This window comes from Perognathus longimembris, chromosome 3 (genome assembly GCF_023159225.1).
Source record: "Perognathus longimembris pacificus isolate PPM17 chromosome 3, ASM2315922v1, whole genome shotgun sequence".
Lineage (NCBI taxonomy): Eukaryota > Metazoa > Chordata > Mammalia > Rodentia > Heteromyidae > Perognathus > Perognathus longimembris.
The window spans coordinates 91,241,166-91,266,594 of NC_063163.1; the positions used below are offsets into that span (position 1 = coordinate 91,241,166).

At 46.2% G+C, this 25,429-nt stretch overlaps 1 protein-coding gene across 5 annotated transcripts in view; it reads right to left on the reverse strand.

The window, feature by feature from the left end:
- The window catches only part of LOC125349261 (THO complex subunit 5 homolog), a 49,816-nt gene that overhangs the window by 15,754 nt on the left and 8,633 nt on the right, over positions 1 to 25,429 (reverse strand). For 2 of the 5 annotated variants that reach the window (XM_048343254.1, XM_048343256.1), the window contains exons 5-19: positions 24,515 to 24,585; positions 24,264 to 24,404; positions 24,066 to 24,097; positions 23,713 to 23,807; positions 22,573 to 22,656; positions 15,538 to 15,641; positions 14,085 to 14,228; positions 12,187 to 12,300; positions 11,969 to 12,066; positions 9,588 to 9,734; positions 8,039 to 8,153; positions 3,904 to 4,036; positions 2,499 to 2,576; positions 1,206 to 1,246; positions 864 to 963 (exon numbers count right to left, since the gene is read on the reverse strand). In XM_048343254.1, coding sequence (XP_048199211.1) covers positions 864 to 963; positions 1,206 to 1,246; positions 2,499 to 2,576; positions 3,904 to 4,036; positions 8,039 to 8,153; positions 9,588 to 9,734; positions 11,969 to 12,066; positions 12,187 to 12,300; positions 14,085 to 14,228; positions 15,538 to 15,641; positions 22,573 to 22,656; positions 23,713 to 23,807; positions 24,066 to 24,097; positions 24,264 to 24,404; positions 24,515 to 24,585 — 1,497 coding nt within the window. Of the gene's footprint in view, positions 1 to 863; positions 964 to 1,205; positions 1,247 to 2,498; positions 2,577 to 3,903; positions 4,037 to 8,038; positions 8,154 to 9,587; positions 9,735 to 11,968; positions 12,067 to 12,186; positions 12,301 to 14,084; positions 14,229 to 15,537; positions 15,642 to 18,222; positions 18,366 to 19,068; positions 20,129 to 22,572; positions 22,657 to 23,712; positions 23,808 to 24,065; positions 24,098 to 24,263; positions 24,405 to 24,514; positions 24,586 to 25,429 lie in introns of those variants that run through there. The other 3 variants (XM_048343258.1, XM_048343257.1, XM_048343259.1) reach the window with 3 other exon arrangements.

Here is a 25,429-nt window from a genome sequence, read left to right on the forward strand (position 1 = left end):
AAATAAAAAATTTAAGAAGAAAAAAACCAAAGAAGAAACCAGAGGGTACAGAATGCTTCCATTAAAGGGAAGGAGAGAAATAGGCACTTATAAAAGCTTCTAGGTGCAAGGAGTAGTTTCAGAAACTACTTTAGAAATCTGCGTCAACGGTTTTCCTTGGAGGAGAACCAAGGACTGACATCCAAGAACCTGGTTACAGGGAAGCTGAAATTTCACTGTTAATTCTTGTACTGCCAGAACAAGAGCATGTGCTGCTTTTTTCACAGAAGACCAGTTTCAAACATACCCTCTGCAGAACATAGAGTTCTAAACTCATTTGCTAAACAAGCTGTATTGCTCAAAACCTGCATACTCATTTTTTTTTTTTTTTTTGGCTAGTTCCTAAGGCTTGAACTCAAGGCCTAGGCACCATCCCTGAGCTTCTTTTGCTCAAGCCTAGTACTCTACCAGCTGAACCACAGCACCACTTCTGGCTTTCTGTTTATGTGGTACTGAGGAATCAAACCCAGGGCTTCATGCATGCTCGGCAAGCACTCTACTGCTAAGCCACATTCCCAGCTCCAAAACTGCATACTCATAACTTGCTCTGTGGATTTGATAGATCAAATTCAGAAAGAGGTGTATTTTTATTACTCTTCCCTTTATGTATTTAGATTTTTGCTGCTTTATTGTTAGGGTTATTATGATTCAAAGAAAAAAAATCAAACACTTTGTACTAAACAAAGAAGAAAAACTAGAGAACTGGGAGACCAAGACAATTTGGGGTACAAAGAGGTCTCTGGCTTGCAAGGCCCCCTGTACCCACAGTTGGCCAAACTCCCAGGTGCCACGGGTTCCCCAGGGTGCAGGGAGTGCAGACAGACCTTTGCACTTCAGGTCGAGCACGACAGACAGTGGGTGTCTCTTCAGCATCTCCTTGCGCTTGTCATCCAGCTGAACCCCCAGTGTGGGTCGCCGCCGTTTCTAAATAATGGAAAAGGGTCAAGCACATAAAACTCTTGTTAGATGAATGTTCCCCTTCCTGCTCCTTCAAGCCAGGGCCCCTGCACTGCTGCCCAGCACGGGCTGTCTCAGCAACTCAGGCTGCTGGGCTCCCCTTCCTGTATCCCTTTCTTCCACTTCTAGAGAAGTGGCACCTGCAGACGTGAAGGCCCTGGCATGGCTGCAGGGTGCCCCCGCCACCCCACCCCCAAAACAGTGCTCACCGTGGTCTGTTCCTCCTCAGCATCCGAGTCACTCTCATCATCTGCAGCCACACAGAGAAGGCGGTGAGAGGGAGGGCTCCACCTGCTCCTGAAGCCCCTCACCCACAGGGACAGAGGAGCCTACCCTGCTTTTACATGTGGTTTTATTTATAACAAATCAATTACTTTCATGAGGCTTACTCTCTAAAAATATGGTATTTGATAAAAATAACCTCAGGACGGTGCCTAGGCCTTGAGTTCAAGCCCTAGGACTGCCCCCCTACACCCCCCCAAAAAAAAGAGTATGCAGGTTTTGAGCAATACAGCTTGTTTAGCAAATGAGTTTAGAACTCTGTGTTCTGCAGAGGGTATGTTTGAAACTGGTCTTGTGTGGGAAAAGCAGCACATGCTCTTGTTCTGGCAGTACAAGAGTTAACAGTGAAATTTCAGCTTCCCTGTAACCAGGTTCTTGAATGTCAGTCCTTGGTTCTCCAAGGAAAACCGTTGATGCAGATTTCTAATGTAGTTTCTGAAACTACTCTTTGCATCTAGAAGCTTTTATAAGTGTCGGGTTTTGGGGGGCCAGTCCTGGGGTTTGCACTCGGGGCCTGAGCATTGTACCTGGCTTCTTTTTGCTCAAAGCACTTGAGCCACATAGCCACTTCTGGCCTTTTCTGTATATGTGGTGCTGAGGAATCGAACCCAGGGCATCAATCATGCTAGGCAAGCACTCTACTGCTAAGCCATATTTCCAGCCCCACTGCTCATTTTTAAAGGTATATTTGACCACCCCTCCTTACCTTCCTCCCTCCCTTCCCTAAGCTTTCTTTGCTCAAGGCTAGCAGTCTACCACTTGAACCATAGCTCTGCTTCCAGCTTTCTGGTGGTTAACTGGAGATAGGGGTCTCCTGGACTTTCTTACCTCAGACCTCAGCCTCCTGATTAGCTAGGATTACAGGTGTTGAGTTACTAGCACCTGGCTCTGATGTCATTCCCATGGCCCCTCCATTGCTGGTGCAGTGGTTACAACAATAATAGCCACTTGCATAACCAGAGGGGTTGCTATCTACACAATGACTCTGAATGAGGAATTACCATCCACTTTTTTTTACAGTGAGCTATGAGTGGCAGGACTACAATTCAAATGAAGCACTTCCTGACTCCAGGATCTAAGCTTTCTCCTGATAGTTCCAAACAGTGACCTGATTTGTCAGGCTTCCTGGTCTACTGAAGCAGTCCAGCTAATGAGCTAAGGAGCACTGGTCTTGATGGTGACCTGATGTTCCTCGGGAGACACCCCAACCACCACGTTACCTTGGGAGTCCTCAGAGGACTTGAACAGAGCCTTGGCTTCATCCACACTGCCTTCGATCGCCACAGACAAGGTCTTGTCTAGGGACAAGAAAAAGCTTTGTGGGAGAGTTCCTGGAGGAGGGGGCTGACAGATGTAGGAAAGCAAGCCCGGGGCCAAGTTTCCCCTGCTTCTGCCCCAGATCCTGGTAGGAAACTTAATTCTTTTTATAGTTGTTGTTGTTTTCCAGAGCTGAGGACCGAACTCGGGGCATTGTGCTCGCCAGGCAGGTGCTCTTCTGCTGAGCTAAATCCCCAGCCCCAGGAAATTTAATTCTTTGCCATCATTTTCTGAGAACAAGCAGCCAAAGCAGATTCCTGGAGAAGCATCCCTGCATCCCCAAGACCAGTGTTCTCTCTCTCTCTCTCTCTGTTTCTCCCACCCCATTTCTTTCTTTCTTTCTCTATGTCAGTACTTGGGGCTTGAACTCAGAGCTTCACACTCTCATTTGTATTTTTGCTACTTTATCCATAATTCCACTTTCATCTTTTTGCTAGTTAACCGTAAACTCCATCAGAAACAGTAAAGGATAACTAAGTATCTTGGGAATTTTTCTAAATTGGCTCCAAACCTCAAACCCCAGATCTCAGTTTCCTGAATAGCTGGGATTACAGGCATTGAGCCACCAGTGCCCAGCATTGAATGTCTCTCTTTTCAGGCACACAGCACAGCACAGAAGGTCAAGCCCTAAGCCCACAGGCCCATAGAATTCTTTGGATGAATGTCTTAGAAGGTATTACCCAGAAGCTCACATCTGTCCACACCTAGAGATGACAGTTCTCACTTAGGTGCTTATTCTCTGTTCTACACCACACCAAGCCCCTGACTAGCATCATCTCACTTAACTAAGTGGCAAAGAACTGTAGGTAGGAGCATGGGCACTGAAGTCCAGTCCAAGGCCTGAGGCCCTAACTTATCAATTCCTGAGGACATAGCTTCTAACCAAAGGAGACCTGTTTCATGTCCTGAAATTATGTCCCTACAGCCTAGGAGAGCTGGTTAGGACTGTGCTCCCTGCCCCCTACCACCCATGCCCCTCAGAGCAGAATAGCAGACAGATTACCAATCCATGTGAGTACCTGGGAGTCTGGACAGGCTATCTGGGCACTGTATCCAGGGGCTAGCCAGCCAGGCTCATAAAGAATTCAAAACCATCCTTACTGAAATACTAATCAGGTTAGTCTAGCCTTAGGCAAGCCAGTTGGAAGCAACCATGTAGGATATGGCAGAGGGGGAGGCAGCACCTGTCACCTGAAAGCTTCTGGACAGGGCCTGGGAGTGCTCCTGGGGCAGGGAGAGCTTCCACAAAGCTCAGTGGCCATGACTACTATTCTCACAGTCCCCCACCCCATCCAGGTCCATACTCACCACAGGCCTGACCATATGCAGTGGCCTGGACAAAGAGCACGTAGAGGGGTGGCGGCAGGTGCCTGGCGGTCTCATATTGCTTGTGAGCCTGGTCAAAAGGCATGAACAGGTACTCCTGCACCGGGAGGGAAGCCTATAGGCAAGAAGAGAATTTCACCCCCTTTAGTCCACCCATAAAGGAACATGTGGCTGCTTTGTAATTATATACAGTTTTATTTACAAAAGAGATGTAGGGGGAGGGGGGAATGAGGGAGGAGGTAACAAACAGTACAAGAAATGTATCCAATGCCTAACGTATGAAACTGTAACCTCTCTGTACATCAGTTTGACAATAAAAATTAAAAAAAAAGAGATGCATGATAAATTAATAGAATACATCAACACACAAAAGGTCAATAGAAAAATTGTAGTTAATTAGGCATGGTGGTTCATATTTGTCATACAAACATTTTGGTGATGAAACAAGAGGATCTCAAGTTCAAAGCCAGCCTGGGCTCTATAATGACCCTGTTTCTAGAAAAAAAAAAAAATAACAAACCAACTGTATTTCTTCTTACCAGCACCGAAGAATAAGAATATGAAGCTAAGTCCTGGTGGCTCACATCTGTAATCCTAGATACTCAGGAGGCTGAGATCTGAGGAATGCCAGCCTGGGCAGGAAAGTCTGTGAGACTCTCATCTCCCTCCAATTAACCACCAGAAAACTGGAAGAGGAGCTATGGCTCAAAGTGGCAGAGTGTTAGTCTTGCCTAAAAGAGCTTAGGGACAGCATCCAGGCCCTGAGTTCAAGCCCCATGATCAACCAAAAAAGAAGAAAAAGGGCTGGGAATATGGCCTAGTGGTAAAAGTGCTCGCCTCATATACATGAAGCCCTGGGTTTGATTCCTCAGCACCACATATATAGAAAAAGGCGGAAGTGGCACTGTGGCTCAAGTGGTAGAGTGCTAGCTTTGAGCAAAAAGAAGCCAGGGACAGTGCTCAGGCCCTGAGTCCAAGCCCCAGGACTGGCAAAAAAACAAACCAAAAAAATAGAAAAAGAAATTATAAAAATATACCATATTTCTGATAGTATCAAGAAAATATTAAAGGACTGGGTTGTGGCTCAGTGGTAGAACATTTGCCTAGCAGGCTTAAGGCCCTGGGTTCTATCCCCAGAACCACTAAGGGGGAAAAAAAGCTACACTCAACATCATTAGTATCCAGGGAAATGAAAATTATAAAATGACAAGCAGAATGAAATATATTCCAGAGCAGCTAAAACTATGGAAAGCAAAGTACCAAGTACTGGCAAGGATGTGGAACAAAGACTTTTCCTAAGATGCTATGGGAATTTCTATACTGGCATGCTCTGTATGAGCCCACAGCTTCACTCTTGCCCTGGGTGTACACAACAGAATGTGGAGGAATGCTCACATTATCATTGTTTGTAAGAGTTCCCACTGGAAACAAATGAAATCAAGGAAAATGAATGAACTGGGTTTCACAGTAGTGTAGGTAAATTCCCCAAGTATACCGCATTGCAAAAGTCAGACACACAAAAGAAGATAGGATTCTATTAGTAGCAAGTTCAAAACAGACAAAAATAACCTAAGATAACCTAAGATTTAGAGCTAAGATAACATTACTGAAGGACTGGGGAGATAGTACATAGGAGTAGAAACTAGAAAAATTGGCAGTGTTCTTTCTTTTTGCTTTTTCTTTTATTTATTTTTTTGGTCGACCATGGGCCTTGAACTCAGGGCCTGGCCACTGTCCCTGAACTCTTTTTTTTTTTTTTGTCAGTTGTGGGGCTTGAACTCTAGGCTTGGGTGCTATCCCTTAGCTCTTTTATGCAAGACTAACACTCTGTCACTTTGAGCCACAGCTCCTCGTCCAGTTTTCTGGTGGTTACTTGGAGGTAAGAGTCTCACAGATTTTCCTACCTGGGCTGGCTTTGAACAGTGATTCTCAGATCTCAGCCTCCTGAGTAGCTAGGATTACAGGTGTGTGCCACCAGCACCTGCCTGGCAATGTTCTTTCTCTTGGATGGTTTACACAAATGTGGTTACTCATTGAATTCATCTATACACTTGGGAGATGTAGGCTTTTCTATATGGAAAATTATTTATTTTCCAGGGCCTTATATATGCTAGCCATACCTCTACCACTGAGTTGCGCCCTTAGCCATGTTTGTTTGTCTCTTGGTTCATTTTTTTCATTCATTCATTCAGATGGGGCTCTTGCTTTGTTGCCCAGGCTGATCTGGAAACCTTGGCTCAAGCAGTTCCTCCCTACTTTGGCTTCCAATAGCTGAATCTATAGGTATGCGCTCCCACACCTGTCTATTTTAAAAGTCATATATGTATTCTGTATCAGAGTTGTACTGGCATTTGTAAGGCTAAACCTACCAAAGGTAATTGTTAATGGTTTGCTGTATATAGCTAAGTATACACATATATACACATACACATACTTTGCAGACCACATTATACAAATGAGATCATGCAGGGCTGGGAATATGGCCTAGTGGTAAAGTGCTTGCCTCATACACATGAAGCCCTGGGTTCAATTCCTCAGCACCACATAAACAGAAAAAGCCGGAAGTGGCGCCATGGCTAAAATGGTAGAGTACTAGCCTTGAACAAAAGAAGCCAAGGACAGTGCTCAGGCCCTGAGTTTAAGCCCCAGGACTGGCAAACAAAACAAAACAAAAAATACAAATGAGATCATGCTATATGTTCTACAACTTGTATTTTTATTAAATACTAGAATAAGACTTTTTTTTTCTGTCCAGTATTTTATTAGTGGAATGCTAATTCATACTTGAATAGCTATAAGATTCCACTATATAAAAATCTATTTGACCTATATTCTATTTAGGGATATTTACAGAGTTCCATTAATCAGGAGAAAGTTTAACCATGTAGAGGACTTATAGTGTTAAATACAGCCAAAATTGTTGGTTTGCAGTCTTCTTTTTCTTCTATTATGAAATACCACAGAAGAAGTTTTTGTGTATATCAATACTAGGGCTTAAACTCAGGGTCCAGGCACTGTCCCTGAGTTTTTTTTAACTCAAGGCTTGTGCTCTAACACTTGAGCCACAGCTCCACTTCTGGCTTTTTTTGGTGGCTAACTGGAGATAAAAGTCTCACAGACAGTCTCACTGTCTGGCTTCCAACTGCAATCCTCAGATCTCAGCCTCCAGAGTAGCTAGGATTACAGGCATGAGTTACCAGCATCAGGCACAAAAGATCATTTTAACAATTAATTCGATGCCTAGTCAAAGGGAGACAGTGTAGACCTTGTCAAGTCCTATAAAAATGAGCTTAGAATTTCTCCAGGCTCCTTTTACAAAGTTCCTCCATGGTAGCCATGTACTCTGCTTCATAAAACTGTAATGATTCAGCCCAAATCTGGCTTCAGAAAGAAAAAAAAAAATCAAGTGACCTGTATACATTCTATTTTATTGGTAAAGTGAGACTTTCCTCCTGAGGCTCTCCAGTGAGTCCAGCTCTTTCTGGAACTTGTCCTGCTGAGCTGTCTGGCCTCTAGGTGTTAGAGAACCTAGGAAATGCCCATAGGAAGCAGGTATAGGTGACTATTGGGGACCATGCGGGGACAACAGAGCTCACACAATCTGATCAAGTGTTTTATGCAGAAGAGGTTTTGGATTTTTTTGTCTTTTCTTTTTTTGGGGGGTGGGGTGGGGTACTGGGGATCGAACCTAGCACATTAAGTACACATGTATCTATGATCCTAAACCCATCTAGCCAGTACATTTTTTTGTGCTGGTACTAAAGTTTGAACTCAAGGCCTTGCATTTTTATTCCACTCTGTTGGTTCATGGTTAGTACTCTAACACTTGAGTTACGCTCTGGTTTCAGCTTTCTGGAGATAAATCTCTTGGATTTGTATGCCTGGGTTGGCTCCAAACCTCGATTCTCAAATCTCAGCCTCCTGAGATTGCAGGCATGAGCCACTGACATCTGGCTGATCATCACCTCTTTATCCTAGAACACAAGCTCACAGTAGCAGCTGGGCAGAATTGCTGTATTCTGATCAGCAAGCCCCAAGGGATGATGTGGCTTTAGCCACCCACCTCTGGTTGGCAAAGGCAAAGCAAAGGGCCGATAGGCTGAGCTCATCTACTTACCTGCATGATGCTATTAAGGCGAGGCTGGAGGCTGCTCAGGTACTCCTTCTTCACCTCTATCTCCTTCAGGATCTTCTCCTTGCTGGACAGGCATTCTCGGTATTTCTCTGCCAGTCTGAAGGGTACAGACAGAGCATAGTCACTCATACATCACCTTAACATACCTGTTCACTGTCAGACTCATCTTACAGTACAATTATGATTAATTCTAATGTCTGCCAGCATTTACTATGACCCTTTAAGAAGCTTAGTGTGAGCACCAACAGACTTAGTAATTATAAAACTCTGGAAAGCCAAGCGCTGGTGGCTCACATCTGTAATCCTAGCTACTCAGGAGGCTGAGATCTGAGGATCTCCATTCAAAGCCAGCCCAGGCAGGGAAGTCTGAGAGACTCTTATCACCAATTAACCACCAGAAAACTGGAAGTAGCACTGTGGCTCAAGTGGTAGAGCACTAGCCTTGAGCTGAAGAGCTCAGGGACAGCGCCTAGGCCTGGAGTTCAGCACCCAGGCCTGGAGTTCAAGCCCCACAATCGACAAAAACAAAACAAAACAACTCTGGAAGACAGACTTTCCTTATCTTTGAAGAAGAAAACTAAGGCTCAAAGAGATATGTGACCTGCCCAAGGTCATACACATAGTCAGAAGCAAGCCCACATGAATGCATGCCCGTTTCTCTCTAAGGCTCTGCACATGCCTACTAGAGAACAGTGCTATATTGTCTTCTGCTCCATTCCTTGCCTGAAAAGCAACCATGACCCAAAAGAGGCCCATAGACTGCCTGAATGGGGAAGATGGAAATGGATTCCAGATCTGTGCCATGGAATACAGCACTCATGGCTCTGCCTGAGTGCAGCTCAGTCTACTGAACGGGGAGTGATAGGCCAGCCCCACTATCTAAAACACAAGCTATAGAGTCCTAAGAAACAGATTCAATGCTCACTAAAGCAACATAGGCCAGGGGCACAGATATCTTCTGTAATAGAAAACAAACAAACAAACATGGTACTGGTAGCTTATACTTATAATCCTAGCTACTCAGGAGGCAGGGATCTGAGGATCACAGTTCAAAGCCAGCCTGGGCAGGAAAGTCCATGAGATTCTTATCTCCAGTTAACCACCAGAAAAATGCAAGTGGTGCTGTGGCTCAAGTGGTAGAGTGTTAGCCTTGAACTGAAGAGCTCAGGAACAGTGCCCAAGCACAGAGTTCAAGCCCCATGACTAAAAAAAAAAAAAAAAAAAAAAAAAAGCTAAGAGAGTGTGCCCTCGCCCTGAGTACAAGCTCTAATAAAGGTACCACCCCACCAAAAAAAACAACACACACACACAAAAAAAAACCCTCCAACTTTTAAAAATAGCTTTAAGCAACTACAAGCCCATCTACTATCAGGTTGGCCAAGTTTAAACTATGCAATGTGAACTAATCAGAAATAGGATTGGTCTTTTGAGACTGTTCTGCTAGGTCTGGTGATCAGCTATCTGCCCCAGTCAGGGTCATGATGAAGCTGTCATTATACAGTGAATGAGGTCATGAAGGAGGAAGCACTACCTTTTCCGCTGCTCCAACTCCCAGTCCAGACGTGCCAGGGTCTGCTGGTGAGGGTCTCCTGTGGTGACTTCAACCTTGCTGATGTCTGGTGGAGCCTCTTCATAAAATTCCTCTAAAGTGACCAGATCAATTTCTTCATGCTTAGACCTAGTAGTCAAAACTAAACGTCAAGCTACTGCTCTTCAACCTGGATCATGCAGGTATACAGTTGCCCATCTCTGTCTACTCAGTCCTGGCCTACAACTACCCAAGATTCTGGAATCCAATCTCAGCAATGCCCATGGGCAGATGATCCTGTGTGATGAATAGTTAGTTGTCAGTGATGTGCCACAAGACACATCCCTGTCTGTGCTCTCCAACCTTTTTTTTTTCCTTTTTAGCATTATGGTCCTCTTTATTTTATTAATTAATTTGTTTATTGTCAAAGTGATGTACAGAGGGGTTACAGTTTCATATGTAAGGCAGTGAATACATTTCTTATCAAACTAGTTACCTCCTCCCTCATTTTTCTTCCCTCTCTCCCCCTTCCAACCTTTTAAATCTGTGAATTAGCTCAAGATCAGGAAGGATGTTTACTGAATTTACAAATGTCTCTCAGACAAGCCTGGGTACCAGCAGCTAAAACATACAAATAAAAGACTAAAGCTAGCTGGGAATCAGTGGCTCATGCCTATAATCCTAGTTACTCAGGAGGCTGAGATCTGAGGATTACAGTTCAAAGCCAGACCTGGCAGGAAAAAATCTGTGACACTCCTATCTCCAATTAACCACCAGAAAACCAGAAGTGGTGCTCTGGCTCAAATGGCAGAGCCCTAGCCTTGAGCTGATGAGCTCAGGGACAGTGCCCAGGCCCAGATTTCAAGCCTCAATGTAGAGTTGAAGTAAACCCCATTTTTGAGGCAGTAGCCATTTTGTTGACTGTTTAAACTATGAGTAACCCAGGCCACCAATTATCCCAGCTAGCAGAACAAGCTTATTAGGGCCCAGCTGGTCAGGAAACTCCCTGCTTAACTCTAACCACCCCGGAATGTCTCTAGCCCTGAGCCAATCAGATTTGTACCCATATCCTAATCTTGCTTGAACACCTGATTGCTGTAACTTTGTGGTTTTTTGCCTTTATAAGCCCTGTGAAATTTAAGCTTGGGGCCTTCCTCCTAACCTCCGCTGCGTCGGAGTGTAGGATGAGGCCCGAGCTGCAGCCCGCCTGAATAAACCCTTGCTTTTGCATTTCGGAACATCTGGCTCTCAGTGGTCTTCTTGGTGGTCGTCTTGCGACTTGGGCATAACAGACCAAAAAAAAAAGACTAGAAGTAGCAGGGCACTGGTGGCTCACATCTATAATCCTAGCTACTCAGGACGCTGAGATCTAAGGATTGCAGTTCAAAGCCAATCTGTGCAGAAAAGTCCGTGAGACTCTTATCTCCAATAAACTACGCAGAAAAAGCTAGAAATGGTACTGTGGCTCAATGGTATATTGCTAGCCTTGAGCAAAAGAGCTCAGAGACAGCACCTAGACCCTGAGTTCAAGCCCCATGACTGACCAAAAAAAAAAAAAAAAAAAAAAAAAAAAGGCACTATAACCTAAGTCTCAACTGTCAAATTGAAACCAAGATCTGCAACTGAACAGCTGCCTGCGGGAGCTTCAAATAATAAAATACCTGCCTATTAAGCATGAGGTCCTGAGTTCAAACCCCTGTATGATTTTTTTAAAAATCACAAAAAGAGCTCCATCAAAGCTGAAAACATTTACTTATATAAGCTTAAGAGAACTAAATGTGAAAAAAACTGTAATTGTTGCTGGGCACTAGTAGCTCACGCATGTAATCCTAGCTACTCAAGACGCTGAGATCCAAGGATCATGGTTCAAAGCCAGCCCAGGCAAGAAAGTCTATGAGACTCTGATCTCCAATAACCACTGGCAAACCAGAAGTGGCACTGTGACTCAAAGCCTTGATAAAAAACGCCCAGGGACAGTGCCCAGGCCCTGATTTCAAGCCCCATGACCAATTTTTTTAAAAAAGGAGAGAAAGAGAAAGAAAGGAAGGAAAGGAGGAGCGAGGAGTGAGGGATGAACTGGAAGTGAGCAGCTCCCATATTCAGTGAGTAGGAATCAAACTGGTAACACAAAGGCTCCTGCTGAGGATCGAGAACTGCTTTTTACTAAGTGCAGAATTCAAAACACAAAAGGGCTGGAGAGACTTCTGTGGCTCTCTGTGCAGCCTGAAACTACTGCTTGTAAATCTCCCACTCAAAGTGATCTACTGACCTCCTCCTGGATCCCATAGTCTTCCAAACTCACTGGATTTCTTTGAAAGAGAATGGCTCCCACTGAGCAGTTTCCATAGACCAGCTGTGCCAAAGCCCTGTCCTCCCAAACTCACTTGAACTCCAAACATTTGGTGATCTCCTTCTGTAGGTGCATCACCTCATACAGCAGGTTCTGTAGCTGCAGGTGGTAGGCGTCTACCTTCTGCTTAGCCTGAAAGGGAAGATAAGGTTGGAGGTGATGAGCATGGAGGTCAGCAAGGCCAGGGAAAGGGCAGAGGGGTCAAACAAGGGGTGAGGAAGAGAGAAGGGGGGATAATCTCTCAAGTCCTACCTCGTGGGTCTGATCCCTTCCTTTCTTCAATCTGATGTGGGCCAATCGGTTAAGCTTCTTTAAGGTCATGAAATGTACACAGCTCTGAATTTTCCGTTCTTCAATTTCAATTGCCTGCAAGCAAAGAAGACATTCAGACCACCAAAAATAGGTGCTGGCTTGGCTTCCTTGAGACCTCCAAGGTGGAAAACCTGGAAGGGGCTTGGGACCAAGAAAAATATCATAAATGAAGTGGACCACTGACTGAACAAAGTAAGTGCTTAAGGTTCCCCCCCAAAACAAAAGCAATTTCAGAGCCAAGCACAAGTAGCTTATTTATGTTATGTAATGCTAGCTATTTAGGAGGCTGAGATCTGGAGGATCACAATTTGAAGCCAGCTAGGCAGAGAAATCCACTAGACTCTTTTTCCACAATAACCAGCAAAAAGCAGGACTGGAATATATGGTTAGTGGTTAGTGTCATCCAGGCAAGCAAGCTGAGCAAGCATGAGGCCCTGAGTTCATGTCCTGGTACTGGAAAACAGAAAAAGTCATTTCTGCTTTTACTGGAGTGACAAAAATTGAAAAGAACAAGTGCAGTCAATACATAATTTACATTTGCATGAAATGTGACCTCTCAATTGAGAGATAAAGGATAAAAAGACAAACGACTCCAAAAGCAATACTTGCAAAACCATTTGGTGTAAACCAACTGAACAACTCATGAGGGGAGATGGAAAGGGGGAGGGGGGAGGGGGGAATGATGGAGGAGGTAACAAACAGTACAAGAAATGTACCCAAGGCCTAACATATGAAACTGTAACCTCTCTGTACATCACTTTGACAATAAATAGAAAAAAAGAAAAAGAAATAAATGAATAAACTGTTAAACTGAAAAAAAAAAGTGACCTCTTGGAATAGTGTTACCAGGTAATTTAAATGAAAATAACGAAAGTACAGCCATAAAGTTTGACTATCATAAAATAGATAGGATGCAATAATCTTATGGATTTAAAGAAATGGATTTAAAAAAATATCCATCTAGTTGTTAGACACACTGTAAAGTTTCACATTGTTTAGTTGATTTTATTTGTGTGTGCCCCTGAAGTCTAGTTTATTCACTTAACATTAGTATTAATTTCTTCTTTGGTCTTTATGATAGAGGGAATAGACATGTACTACTATTTCCTAATGTCTAGCAAACTGCTGAGTGCTTTATTGAAAAGTCAACTGTTCTGTTCATGTGCATGCACACCAATCCTGGGGTTTGAACTCAGTGCCTGGGTGCTCAAGGCTAGTGCTCTACAACTAGAGCCGCAGCTCCACTACCAGGTTTTTGGTAGTTAATTGGAAATAAGAGTCTCATGCATGGACTTTCTTGCCTGGGCTGGCTTTGAACAGGGATCCTCAGATCTCAGCCTGCTGAGAAGCTAGGATTACAGGTGTGAGCCACCTGCCTGTCCTGGTTTCTTTTCTTTTTTTTTTTGTCTTCTTTTTTTTTGGGGGGGGGGGCAGTCCTGGGGCTTGAACTCAGGGCCTAGGACTGTCCCTGGCTTCTTTTTGCTCAAGGCTAGTACTCTACCACTTGAGCCACAGCACCACTTCTGGCTTTTTCTACATATGCGGTGCTGAGGAATTGAACCCAGGGCATCATGTATACAAGACAAGCACTCTACCACTAGGCCATATTCCCAGCCCCTTGTCCTGTTCTTTTATTACTGTAATGATTGACTGAGTGGTGATGACAAGTTCCAACAAATGAATAGGTTTGAGAGCCTCTCGGTTCCAATCACCTGATCATGGCTAGGTCAGAAAGCCAAGGTCAGAAAGCCAAGATCAGAAAGGGCTCTGCTTGGTTCAAAAGAAGCACGATCTACACAGACTTAGCAGCCCCTTGGCTCCGTGGTGTTGCTCCTTACCACATCCTTGCCGCCCCTGCTCTTCAGGTCCTGGATCTCGGCCATCAGCCTCTGAAGCTCCTGACACGTGTACTTGTACAGCTCATAGTCTCTGCCAGGATCCCGCAGGTCCACCTCAGCCTCCTCACTATAGTATTTACCTTCCTGTGGAGGCAAGAAGAGAAGTTCCAGGTAGGGGGTGAAAGCCTCCTTATTGGGAAGAAGTAATTGGCCTGAACTCTCTCATTATATAAGATTAGCTCTAAGTCTAGCTTATTTTCAAAGTAGAACATTCTCTCTCTCTCTCTCTCTCTCTCTCTCTCTCTCTCTCTCTGTTCATTTTGCGGTGTTAGGAATCAAGCCCAGAGCCTTTGGCATGATAAGCAAGCACCCTACCACTGAGCCACAACCCCCAGCCCCTCCTTTTCTCTTTTTCATTATAAAGCAATCACCACATGCTTGGTGAAAATAATTCTGAACACAGAACTATAAAAAAAGAAAATGGAAAATTGCCCACAATATCTCTTCCCTGCACCAAAATTGCATTTGCAAAGACTTCAAGTACACATTTTACTTTTGTTTGTTTTTGTTGCCAGTCCTGGCTCGTGGACTCAGAGCCTGAGCACTGTCCCTGGCTTCTTTTTTGCTCAAGGCTAGCACTCTACCTCTTGAGCCACAGCGCCACTTCCAGCCTTTTTCTATATATGTGATGCTGAGGAATCGAACCCAGTGCTTCATGTATACAAGGTGAGCACTTTACCACTAGGCCATATTCCCAGCCCCTACACATTTTACTTTTGTTTTTTTGTTTTTTGTTGTTGTTTTTTTTTTTTTTTGGCCAGTCCTGGGGCTTGGACTCAGGGCCTGAGCACTGTCCCTGGCTTCTTTTTGCTCAAGGCTAGCACTGTGCCACTTGAGCCACAGCGCCACTTCTGGCCGTTTTCTAGATATGTGGTGCTGGAGAATCGAACCCAGGGCTTCATGTATACGAGACGAGCTCTCTTGCCACTAGGCCATATTCCCAGACACATTTTACTTTTAAGCAAGATAGGATCATATTGTCCAAGCTGTGTGGGGCAGATTCTCTTCCAAATAAATACAAAGTTCTAACAAAATGGCTGCACAATAGCCTGCTTTGGAGAAGATGCACCAGATCCTATGTAACCCAAATCCTGCTGACCAGTCTTTAGGATGTGGGGACATGTGGTTCTGATACTCTGTTAATGGCAGATCGAGAGATGCGATATTTCTGGAGCTCCAACATTGTGCTGCTGAGGCCCAAGCTTTTTTGCACCATTAGGAAAACTAGAGCCTTACATCACACTTGAACATGCTCTGTGTAGTATTAATCATGTCTGCTACAGGCCTGGTGGTTCTTGGGATGCTGCTGTTAACCCTCATGCTGACAGAACTTGAGGGTTCTGGGCCACAGCTGCAATTTCTTAGGCACCTGGTAACAACTGGCTAGTCTCACCTGCTCAATGTCAGATCGACTTCGCTTTCCTTCAGTTGGAGCTCCATCACTTCGAATCACTTTGGGTTTCCGTTTTTTGCTGGATTCTGATGACATGGCTGTCCCTAGAAGTCAGAAGGCAAACAGCAGAGAGTTGTTAATAGGAGAAAGTTTTCGAGATTTTTTTTTCCAGAGTCTAACAGATTTGGGATTCTATAGTCTTAGTAATTAAAGAAAATATACAGCCGGGTGCCAGTAGCTCATGCCTGTAATCCTAGCTATTCAAGAAGCTGAGACAGTAGGATCATAGTTTGAGGCCAGTGAAGGCAGAAAAGTCAGAGACTCCATCTCCAAATAACTAGCAAAAAGCTGAGCTGGAGGTATGGCTCAGGTGGCAGAATACTAGCCACACAAACAAGTGCAAGGACCCTGAGTTCAAGCCCAAGAACCAGGAAAACAAAATCACTTAACCTTCCATAAGGTTGAATCTTCTGTCCACAGAGAACCATCCTTCTGCCTCTCCAATATGAATCTGTTTGCTCCATTTCCTCTCCCCTCTCTAGTTGCCATGGGCCAAACTGTATGTAGGCTTTGGGAAGGATAGGCAAGTGCTCTACCATTGAGCTACATCTCTAGTCCTTGTCTCCTTTTTCAAAATGTTTCCCCACTTGCTCCATTCATCTCAGAATCATCTTCAACCTCTCCTTCCTCTGCCCCACTCAGATCCAGCTCACTCCCCACAAAGCATTCTGCACTCAGCAGGCCCCAGGTGACATGCTGTCCCTGTAAACACCCTGAGGCCTCTATGTTCCTCTCAGTATTGCCCAGCAATATTCTCTAAGTCCTTTCTTTATAAAGGCCAACCAAGCTAGGTGCCAGTGGCTCATGCCTGAAATTCTAGCTACTCAGGAGGCTAAGATCTGAGGCTCACAGTTCAAAACCAGCCTTGGCAGGAAAGCCTGTGAGACTTGTACTTCCAAGCAACCACCAAAAAGCTGGAAGTGTAGATGTGTTAGTGATTCAAACTAGTGTGCTAAAGTGTGGGTCCATCTGATGTTCACTAGTGACTTTGTCATACTGCACTGCCCACTCACTGGTGCTTGACTATAAGTTTGTTTTTTTTTTTTTAATGCATTTCATGGAGCTCTATGACCACAAAACATCCTCCCTTGGCATACCTCTGTCATCACCACAGCCTCCTGGTGTGGGCAGTACTGTCCTAATACTTCTGGAAGGCTCCAAATGAGTTGTGATGCATTTGGAGATTCCTAGGTTGGAATCTCTGTGCTCAAATTTTCATGTTCAAATTTTATGGCATTCAGTCTTGGCTCCTCTAGATATGCTTCCACACAAAGCAAATGAGATCTTCCTGCTTCAGCCTCCTGAATTCCAGGATTACAAGAACTACCATGTCCAGTTACCCATTTTCTTTCTTTGAAACTTCTGATTGCTGAGAACAATAGCTGAGGACATAGCTCAAGTAGTGGAGTTCTTACCTAGCAAGTATGAGGCCCTGAAGTTCAATCCCTAATTGGAGGGGGGTACAGTAAAGGATTTCATTGCCTAGTTTTTTGTGAGTACCGAGGCTTGAACTTGGAGTTTTACACTCTCACTTGGATTTTTCACTCAAGGCCACTTGAACTACACTTCCACTTATGGTTTTTTGCTGATTAACTGGAAATTAGAGTCTCGCTGACTTTTTTTTGCTGGAGGCTGGCTTTGAATCTTGATCCTCAGAGCTCAGTTAAGATTACAGTTTTGAGCCACCAGAGTCTGGCTTCTGGCTGCCTAGTTTCTCTTGAACTTCTAAAATACCAGTGTTACTCGGTAACAAAAGGACTACCTCTCTGACAGTAAGCAAAAAGTTAACAAGGGTCTGTTTCCATTACATTACTATTCCCACTGCAGTTTTAATTTTGATCTCTGTAGTTGCTAGGCAGGAACTCTAGCCCTTGAAATATATACCCTCAGTCCACTTTGCTTTAGTTTTGGGAATATGATCTAGCACTTATACCTGGATCTGAACCTGGACCTATCCTCTTCCTATCTAGGCTCCCCAGCTGAGATGACAAGCACCGGCCACGCCCAGCTTTTCTATTGGCTGAGAAGGTTGTGCCCCCATCCTATCCCCGCCAAAGTTTCGTCCAACAGTCTCCAGGGGTAGCTAGGATTACAGACTTGAATGACCTCAGTATCTTTTGCTTAAGCGATGGCTGTTTCCCATATATAGTGTAGAGATCAGAACTTTTCTCACAAAGTAAGTTTAAAAAGGGACTGACATTCCGCGGGAGAGCGCTCGTCTTGTAGGCGCGAAGCCACACTTCCACCCATCCCACCCCCCCCACACCCCCCCAAAAAGAAACTGGCTTAAAAATCTTTTGTACAAACGGCTGTACAATGACAGGCTGAGGTGGCTCAACCCACCAGAGTGGAACCCGAAAGGAAACCCCAACTTTTGGCGCCACACGAGGTTCCCCGGCACACAAAGGGGCACAATTAACTGAGTGGTTATCACCATGACCACCATCATCATCACCAGGCCACACCGTGGGGCGGGGGAGATAAGGACACGGCCACAGGCCCAGCGATGGGGACCTAGCGTGTGAGGGCGGCGGAGCTGGACAGGGCCCCAGACCAGGGGCACCTTCCGGGCCCGAAACTCCAGACATCACCCCACCGCACGTGGACCTGCCCCACCACACCGACCCGCTCCTCACCACAGAATCCGGCGCCCCGCTCCCGCGAGCAACTTCCGGCAAGCGGAGGACCCGCTTCCACAAACCATAAGAGAGAATCTGGAGGAAGGAGCGGCACGCCGGAAGTGTGTCGCGGAGTCCGGAAGCGCGCCTCCGGAAGTGACGTGGGCGGGCGGGGAGAGAGGTCGGCAGGAGTGGGGTGGGGCGGAAGAGGCGGGTCCTTGCTGAGCCGCGCCTCCACACTGTGATCCGCTGTTCTAGTACCGGGATACTGAGGCTGTGCGGACGGGGAAGACTCCCGTCCCTCGTTCGCTTGCCCCGCCGCGCAAAGCAGCGCCCCGCAGCGAGTGGGTGACCCGGTTTACTTAATGAGGATGGAGAAGTTCGATTGCCCTGGAGCTTAGTCTGCAGCACCAAAATGTGGGCCCCAGCGGATTGGCCTCTGCCTGCAACCGTGCCGTCACCAGTGAAGGAGCAAATCGGGAAGGGCATAATCGCCCCATTTCACACTCAGCGTCTCTCCGCGTTAGGCCTGATTTGCCAAGGACCGAAACCACACTCTGTGTTGGAAAACTTCCATGTGTTTTCTATCCCCTCGTGCCGCCAGGATTTCCGGTGGGATACTTTACTTATCTGGAGCTAGAAATGCGTGTGTCCTGAATCCCCATGTGTGCAGACAGTCCCTTCTCTTGCCCTGCGGTGAGGATGAAGATACATTCCCAGAGAATAGCTCAAGACTTCACTCTCCCACCCCCACCCCACCCGCGGGAGGGGGTCAGATCTGCCAGGTAGGGGAGCAGTGCTCTGCACCCTGCCTTGGGCATCTGCTGAGGTTCCCTGAAGATGGAGACGCCAATATTTATAGAAATATTTAATTGGTTCCGTCAGTTACACGTTTTCCCAGACAAGAGGCACAATCAAGCTTGTCTGTAGAGGTATGAAGGTCGCTGAGCAGACACACAGGCCTGCCCCAGTCATTGGTTCCACTTCATAGACCTGGCTACTGTGTAAAGTCTGCTTGACAAAATGTCCAACTATGGGAAAAGGAATGAAGAGTGAGGGAGAGAGATACAGGTCCTGGTCCCTATCTTTACCTGTCACAAGGTAGGCAGGAGAAGGTTTAAAACTAGCAGGAAACAGGCAAGCCTCTTTCCAACTAATATTAGGAAGAAACCCTCTCCACCCCAATGGGGTTTGTATCATTTCTATCTTAACAATTGTATCATCTCTATCTTAACAATTTTTTATTTCAAATTCTGCAATTCAGACCCACATTCTGAATGCTAAGCTCCAAATGGGTATCTATGTGTTCCATGTGTGTCTTCTGTGGCCTAATACTTCTGGATCTCCTGCTCTTGCTGATTGGAGGGTTTATGGCAGTTCTAGGCTTTTGCCCCTTGGAAAGGACTTGGCTCAAACTTGCTTGTCCAACAAGTGGGTCATCCAATGGAAACCAGTGAATTCCCAAGGGTCAGGCCTGGTCTAATCTCTAACCTCCCAACTATTGGTCATGCAGTCTTTTGTTCAACTAAATCATATCCATAGTGATATCTAAAGACTGGTGGTCTTGAGAAAAAGAATCTTGGGGGAGGGGGAAATGGGAGAAAACCTAATGTTATGCTTCACTCAAGGAAATACAAAACTACTTCCAGCAGGGAGAAGGAGATTGGCAGGGATGGGAGTGGGGGTAGGGTTTCTGGGAAATGCTGTCATGCTTAGAACATTGTCATCTTTGACTTGAGCACTACTCTTTATAGCCCTTCCAAAGCTGAGAAAACATTAAAACCAAGAGCGCTGCTGTCCCAGGCTGCCCTGGGAGAGAAGGGGAAGGAGGTGGAGGCATCAGCAGGATCACTGAAGAGGAGAAATCTTCAAGGGGATCATGATCCGAGACTCCATGTGTCGTACCAAGGGGACTGTGGAGAGAGGAGAGGGCATGAAGAGGCCTGAGGTCACAGACCACACACACACACACACACACACACACACAACGAACACGAAGGGAAAAGTGGTCCAGATGCTGACATAGGACAAGTACCAATATGTTATGTATGTGAACTAGATAGCATGGGAGGGGATGTAGCTTAGGGGTAGAGCACTTGAGCAGCTTGAATGATTGCCTGAGTTCCCTCCAAAGCACCACAGAAACAATGAAACTAGTTAATTTCATAGCTGGGCACTAGTGCCTCATGCCTGTAGTCCTAGATACTCAGGAGGCTGAGATTTGAGGATTACAGTTTGACGCAAGCCTGGGCAAGAAAGTCCCTGAGACTTATCTCCAAGTAACCACCAAAAAAGGCAATAGTGGAGCTATGGCTCAAATAGTAGAGTGCTAGCCTTAAGTAAAAACAGCTCAGGGAAAGCATCCAGGCCCTGAGTTCAAGCCCCAGGACACACACACACACACACACAAATTTCATAGATATTAAGGACAAAGATAGGTTAAGGACAAAGTAAGACAGTTTGAAGAAAAATATCAAGAAGGCAATTATATGGCCGGCAGTGGAATTCAGTAGTAGAGTACATTCTTATTAGCAGGTACAAGGTATAGGGTTGAATTCAGCACCAAAAGAGGAAAAAAAATAAAAGATAACCTTGGTGGTAGTATACTGTCAGAAAAACTATACGGGGTTCACTGGGTGCTAGGGGCTCACACGTGTCATCCTAGGTACTCAGAGATTAAGATCTGAGAATGGAAATTCAAAACCAGGAGCTGAGGTACAAAAAAACACTTAGCTGGGCACTGATGACTCATACCTGTAATCCTAGCTATTCAGGAGACTGGGATCTGAGGATCACACCTCAAAGCCAGCCCAAGCAGGAAAGCCCATGAAACTCATATCCAATTAAACATCAGAAAGCTAGAAGTGTAGCTGTGGCTCAAGTGGTAAGGTGCTACCTCTGAGCACTCAGGGACAGTGTTCAGGCCCTGAGTTCAAAGCCCCAGGACTGGCACCAAAAAAAAAAAAAAAAAGCAACAAAAAAAAAGCTAGGTGCTGGTGGCTCACACCTATAATCCTAGCTATTCAGGAGGCTACGGTCCTCAGATCCCAGTTCAAAGCCAGCCCAGGCAGGAAAGTCCATGAGACTCATTAACCACCAGAAAACTGGAAGTGGTGCTGGGGCTCTAAATGGTAGCGTGTTAGCCTTCAGTGAAAAAGCTCAGGGACAGTGCCCAACCTCGAGTTCAAGCCCCATGACTGACCAAAAAACAAAAGAAGAAGGAGAAAAGAAACACTTGTTTAGTCCAACTCCTTTTTTCAGATGAGAAATACAGTCTGGCTAAGAGCTGAAGGTCACCCTGCAGGTGAAATTTCTCTTCCTGCTTGGAGCTTTTCAGATTGTAATGTTCAGCGAAATCACCTAGTTAAAGTGCAGTTTCCAACCTGGTGTGGTAGTGCACGCCTGTCGTTGACAGGCTGAGGCAAGAAGATTGATAGATTGAGGCCAGACTAGGCTACCTGTCCCAAACATGTCCCCTCACACCAGCTGGAAGTGAGGCAATGTCACTGCAGACCGACTTGTCAAGGGCCAAGATAGACTCTTGTGTATCTATGTGCCACCAACCAGTCACTTGCTATAGTGCCCTGCATGCATGGTGGGCTCAGTCCCACTGACTGACTCCAAGGGGTTCTCCTGGCTTCTAGCAAAGTGGTAACACCTAGAGCAAAAACTTGCTCATAAATCAGAGCTGTCAGGGTAGCTCATCCTCAGGTAGCTCATCCTCATAATCTTAACTACTCAGGAGGCAGATATGGGAGGATCATAGTTTGAGGCTAAACTGGAGGAAAAAAGCAAGACTCCCTCAAAACAAGTTGGGTGTGGTAGTTGCACACCTGTAGTCCCAGCAACTCAACAGATTGTCTGTAGGACAATCATGGACTGAGGCTGCCCAGAGTGACTCCAAAAAAAAACAAACAACAAAAACCCCACAACAACAAACAGGTGGTGGTGGCTCATGTCTGTAATTCTACTCAGATGGCTGAGATCTGAGGATTACAGTTCAAAGCCAGCCCGGGTAAGAAAGTCTGTGAGATTCTCATCTCCAATTAAACACCAGAAAACTTGAAGTAGAGCTGTAGCTCAAAGTGGTAGAGTGCTAGCCTTGAGCAAAAGAGCTCAGGGGCAGCACCTAGGCCCTAAATTCAAGCCCCACAACTGACAAAAAATAATTTAAATAAATAACAAACACAAAAAGGAATGGAGGTATGGTTCAAGTCGTAGAGCACCTGCCTATCGAGTATGCTCTGAAATCAAATCCCAGTACCACAGAGCAGTAAGCTCAGGGACTCCACACCCACACGGGGCTCCCATCAATGCCCTCTGAAGACCCCACTGACCCCCCAGAGGAGGCGCTCACCTGTGTAGTAAACATTCTCATCCCAGCCCCGCTTCCTCCACGCAGCGTTTCGAGTCTCCTCCCGAGACTGCAGGTCCTTATAGGCTGTGGGAAAGGCACAAGCTCATTCTTCAGGCACGGACAATCTCCCCCAGCACAGGGCCCTTCCTACCACCCCAAACCTGCCCTGCGGCCTCTTCCACCCCAGTTGTCTTTGTCAGGCTATCAGCAAACCAAGGCACCAAGGCACTTGTACAAAAAAAAAAAAAAAAAAAAAAAAAAAAAGTGCTTCAAGTAGGAAGAACAGCATGCGTGCAAAGGCCCTGAGGTAGAAAAAGGCCTTTGAGATTTTAGGAAGTATACATATGTTGATGACTCTTAAACTTCTACTTTCAGTCCCAAACTATCCTATCCTGCATGACATGGGTATTTGGATGTGCCAGAATCTTAAATGTTACCTTCCTTAGGCCTTTACTCTGCTCTTCCCCTAGACCTCCAATCTTGGCAAAATGACACAGCTATTTTAGGGCAGGGCCTGGGAGCTGGGCTGGGAAGTGGATGATTCAATCTCAGATACCATTGGTTCAGTCTACAGGCTCAGCATCCCAGTGTTACTACCTGAGACCAGGCCCTATCTTTACCTGCTTGAGCTCATGTAAGCTCTCCTCTACTCTCCCCAGGAACATAACAGCCAGAATTATTACTCCTGAGGCTCCCAGTTTATTTCCGGTAAATCCCAGTGAATCCCACAGCCTGTGAGGCACAGATTAATATCTGTCCCATTCCATCTCCTTACACTCTTCCCCACTCACTCCTACACCATCCTCCCTTCCAGAGGCCCCCTACCTACCACAGGGCCTTTGCACATGCTGTTCCCTCCACTTGCCATGTTTCCCTCCAGCCAATCACGGCTAGCTCCTTACACAGATGGCTCTGTGCTTACATTCAGCCCTCAGGGAGGCCTTCTTTCCCTACTCAAGTTCAGTGTAGGTCCCTTGTGTTTTTCTCTATCACCTCTTCCTGCCTTCTTTCTACAGTATCAGCAGTCATCTGAAATGAGTCATTTTTGGCAAGTTGTTGGTTGACACGGTATTTCCCTCTGCTAGAATGTAAATAAAGGCACACAGGCTGACACTAGAGAGAGGGAAACCCGTGACCTACCCCAGAGATGATGCACAACGTAGAGCTCCCCTATCTGTGAGAAGAAGCCGCCCACAGCCTCCTGGTTCTCCTGCCGGTATTTGATGGCCCGGGCCCTGGAAATGGCAGAGTGTAGGGTAGAGGCATGGCCAAGGTGGACCCAGGCTGAATCCTTGCCCGTGTGGGGCCTGGGGCTGGCAGGAAGGACTACTGGGGAATGGTACCAAGGAGGCACCACCACTGGCTGCTGCTTTACCAAGCGAGGCTTCACCTCCTGCAGGTCTGCATCTCTAGGCTGCTCTTTCTTTAGGCTCCCCTGACCACTCAGTGGCCCAGGGTTCCCCTACACCCTCAGTCCCAGGGCTGTTACTCACCAGTTGTTCCCCCACTCAATCATGGTTCCTGGCTGAAAGAGAACCAAGAACAAGAATGAGCCCTTTGGCTCTCAGCAGCACAACTTCCCCCCCTCCCCAAAGCCTCACAGCTGGCACATGCGTGTCAGTACACTTGTTCTGCGCTCCTAGGGTCAGAAGAGAAGCCCAAGGAGGGTGCCAGGCTGGAGAAGGACACACCTTGAGCTTGTAGGTCCTCAGCTCATAGATGTTCCCACCGGCTCTGGGCTGTGGCTCATTCCAGAAGCTGAACTCCAGGAGCAACTGGTTCCTCCTGGACAGCAGCATACGGCTCCGCTCCTTCCGGAATTCCAGGTATTCCTGGGGACCAGGCAGTGTGAGCATGTTGAGGAAGGAATGACCACCTGCAGTGGGGCCCATGGAGAGGCACAGCCTTTGGGGGTGGAAGTGACTCTGTGATGCAGACATACCTTGTTGTTTTTGAGCTTGTTCATGCAGTCCATGAGGGCTGGGTAGCCGCCTGAGAATCGCCAGAGGTGTACTGTTGAGGGAGGGCGCAGGTCAGGGGGCTGCCAGGATGCTGGCTGGCTCCAATGTGGTTTAAATGTGACAATGGAACTGGGTGCCATTGACATTGGGTGCCGGTAGCTCACACATGTGACCCTGGCTACTCACATGTGACCCTAGCTACTCAGGAGGCTGAGATTAAGGATCATGGTTGGAAGGCAGCCTGGGCAGGAAAGTCCAGGAGAATCTTTTTTTTTTTTTTTTTTTTCCAGTCCTGGGGCTTGAACTCAGGGGCCTGAGCACTGTCCCTGGCTTCTTTTTGCTCAAGGCTACACTCTGCCACTTGAGCCACAGTGCCACTTCTGGCTTTTTCTATATATGTGGTGCTGAGGAATTGAACCCAGGGCTTCATGCATGCTAGGCAAGCACTCTACCACTAGGTCACATTCCAAGCCACTGTCCCTGAGCTTTTTTGTTCGAGGCTAGTGCTCTACTGCTTGAGCCACAGCACCACTTCCAGCTTTTTCTGTTTATGTGGTGCCGAGGAATCAAACCCAGGGCTTCATTCATGTTAGGCAAGCAAGCACACTACCACTAAGCCACATTCATACCCCAAAGGAGAATCTTAATCTCCAATTAATCAGTAAAAATGAGAAGTGGAGCTGTGGCTCAAGTTGGCAGAAAACCAGCTTTGAGCAAAAATGTTAAGGGACAATGTCTAGCCCTCAGTTCAAGCTCCAATACTGGCAGGTGTGTGTGTATACACACACACACGCACATAAATTGTGCAAGGCAGGTTATCTAAACCAGCACTGTCCAAGGGCCCTATGCCACAATAAAAATGCTCTGTAGCTGTCCACAGTGGCAGCTGTGGGCCA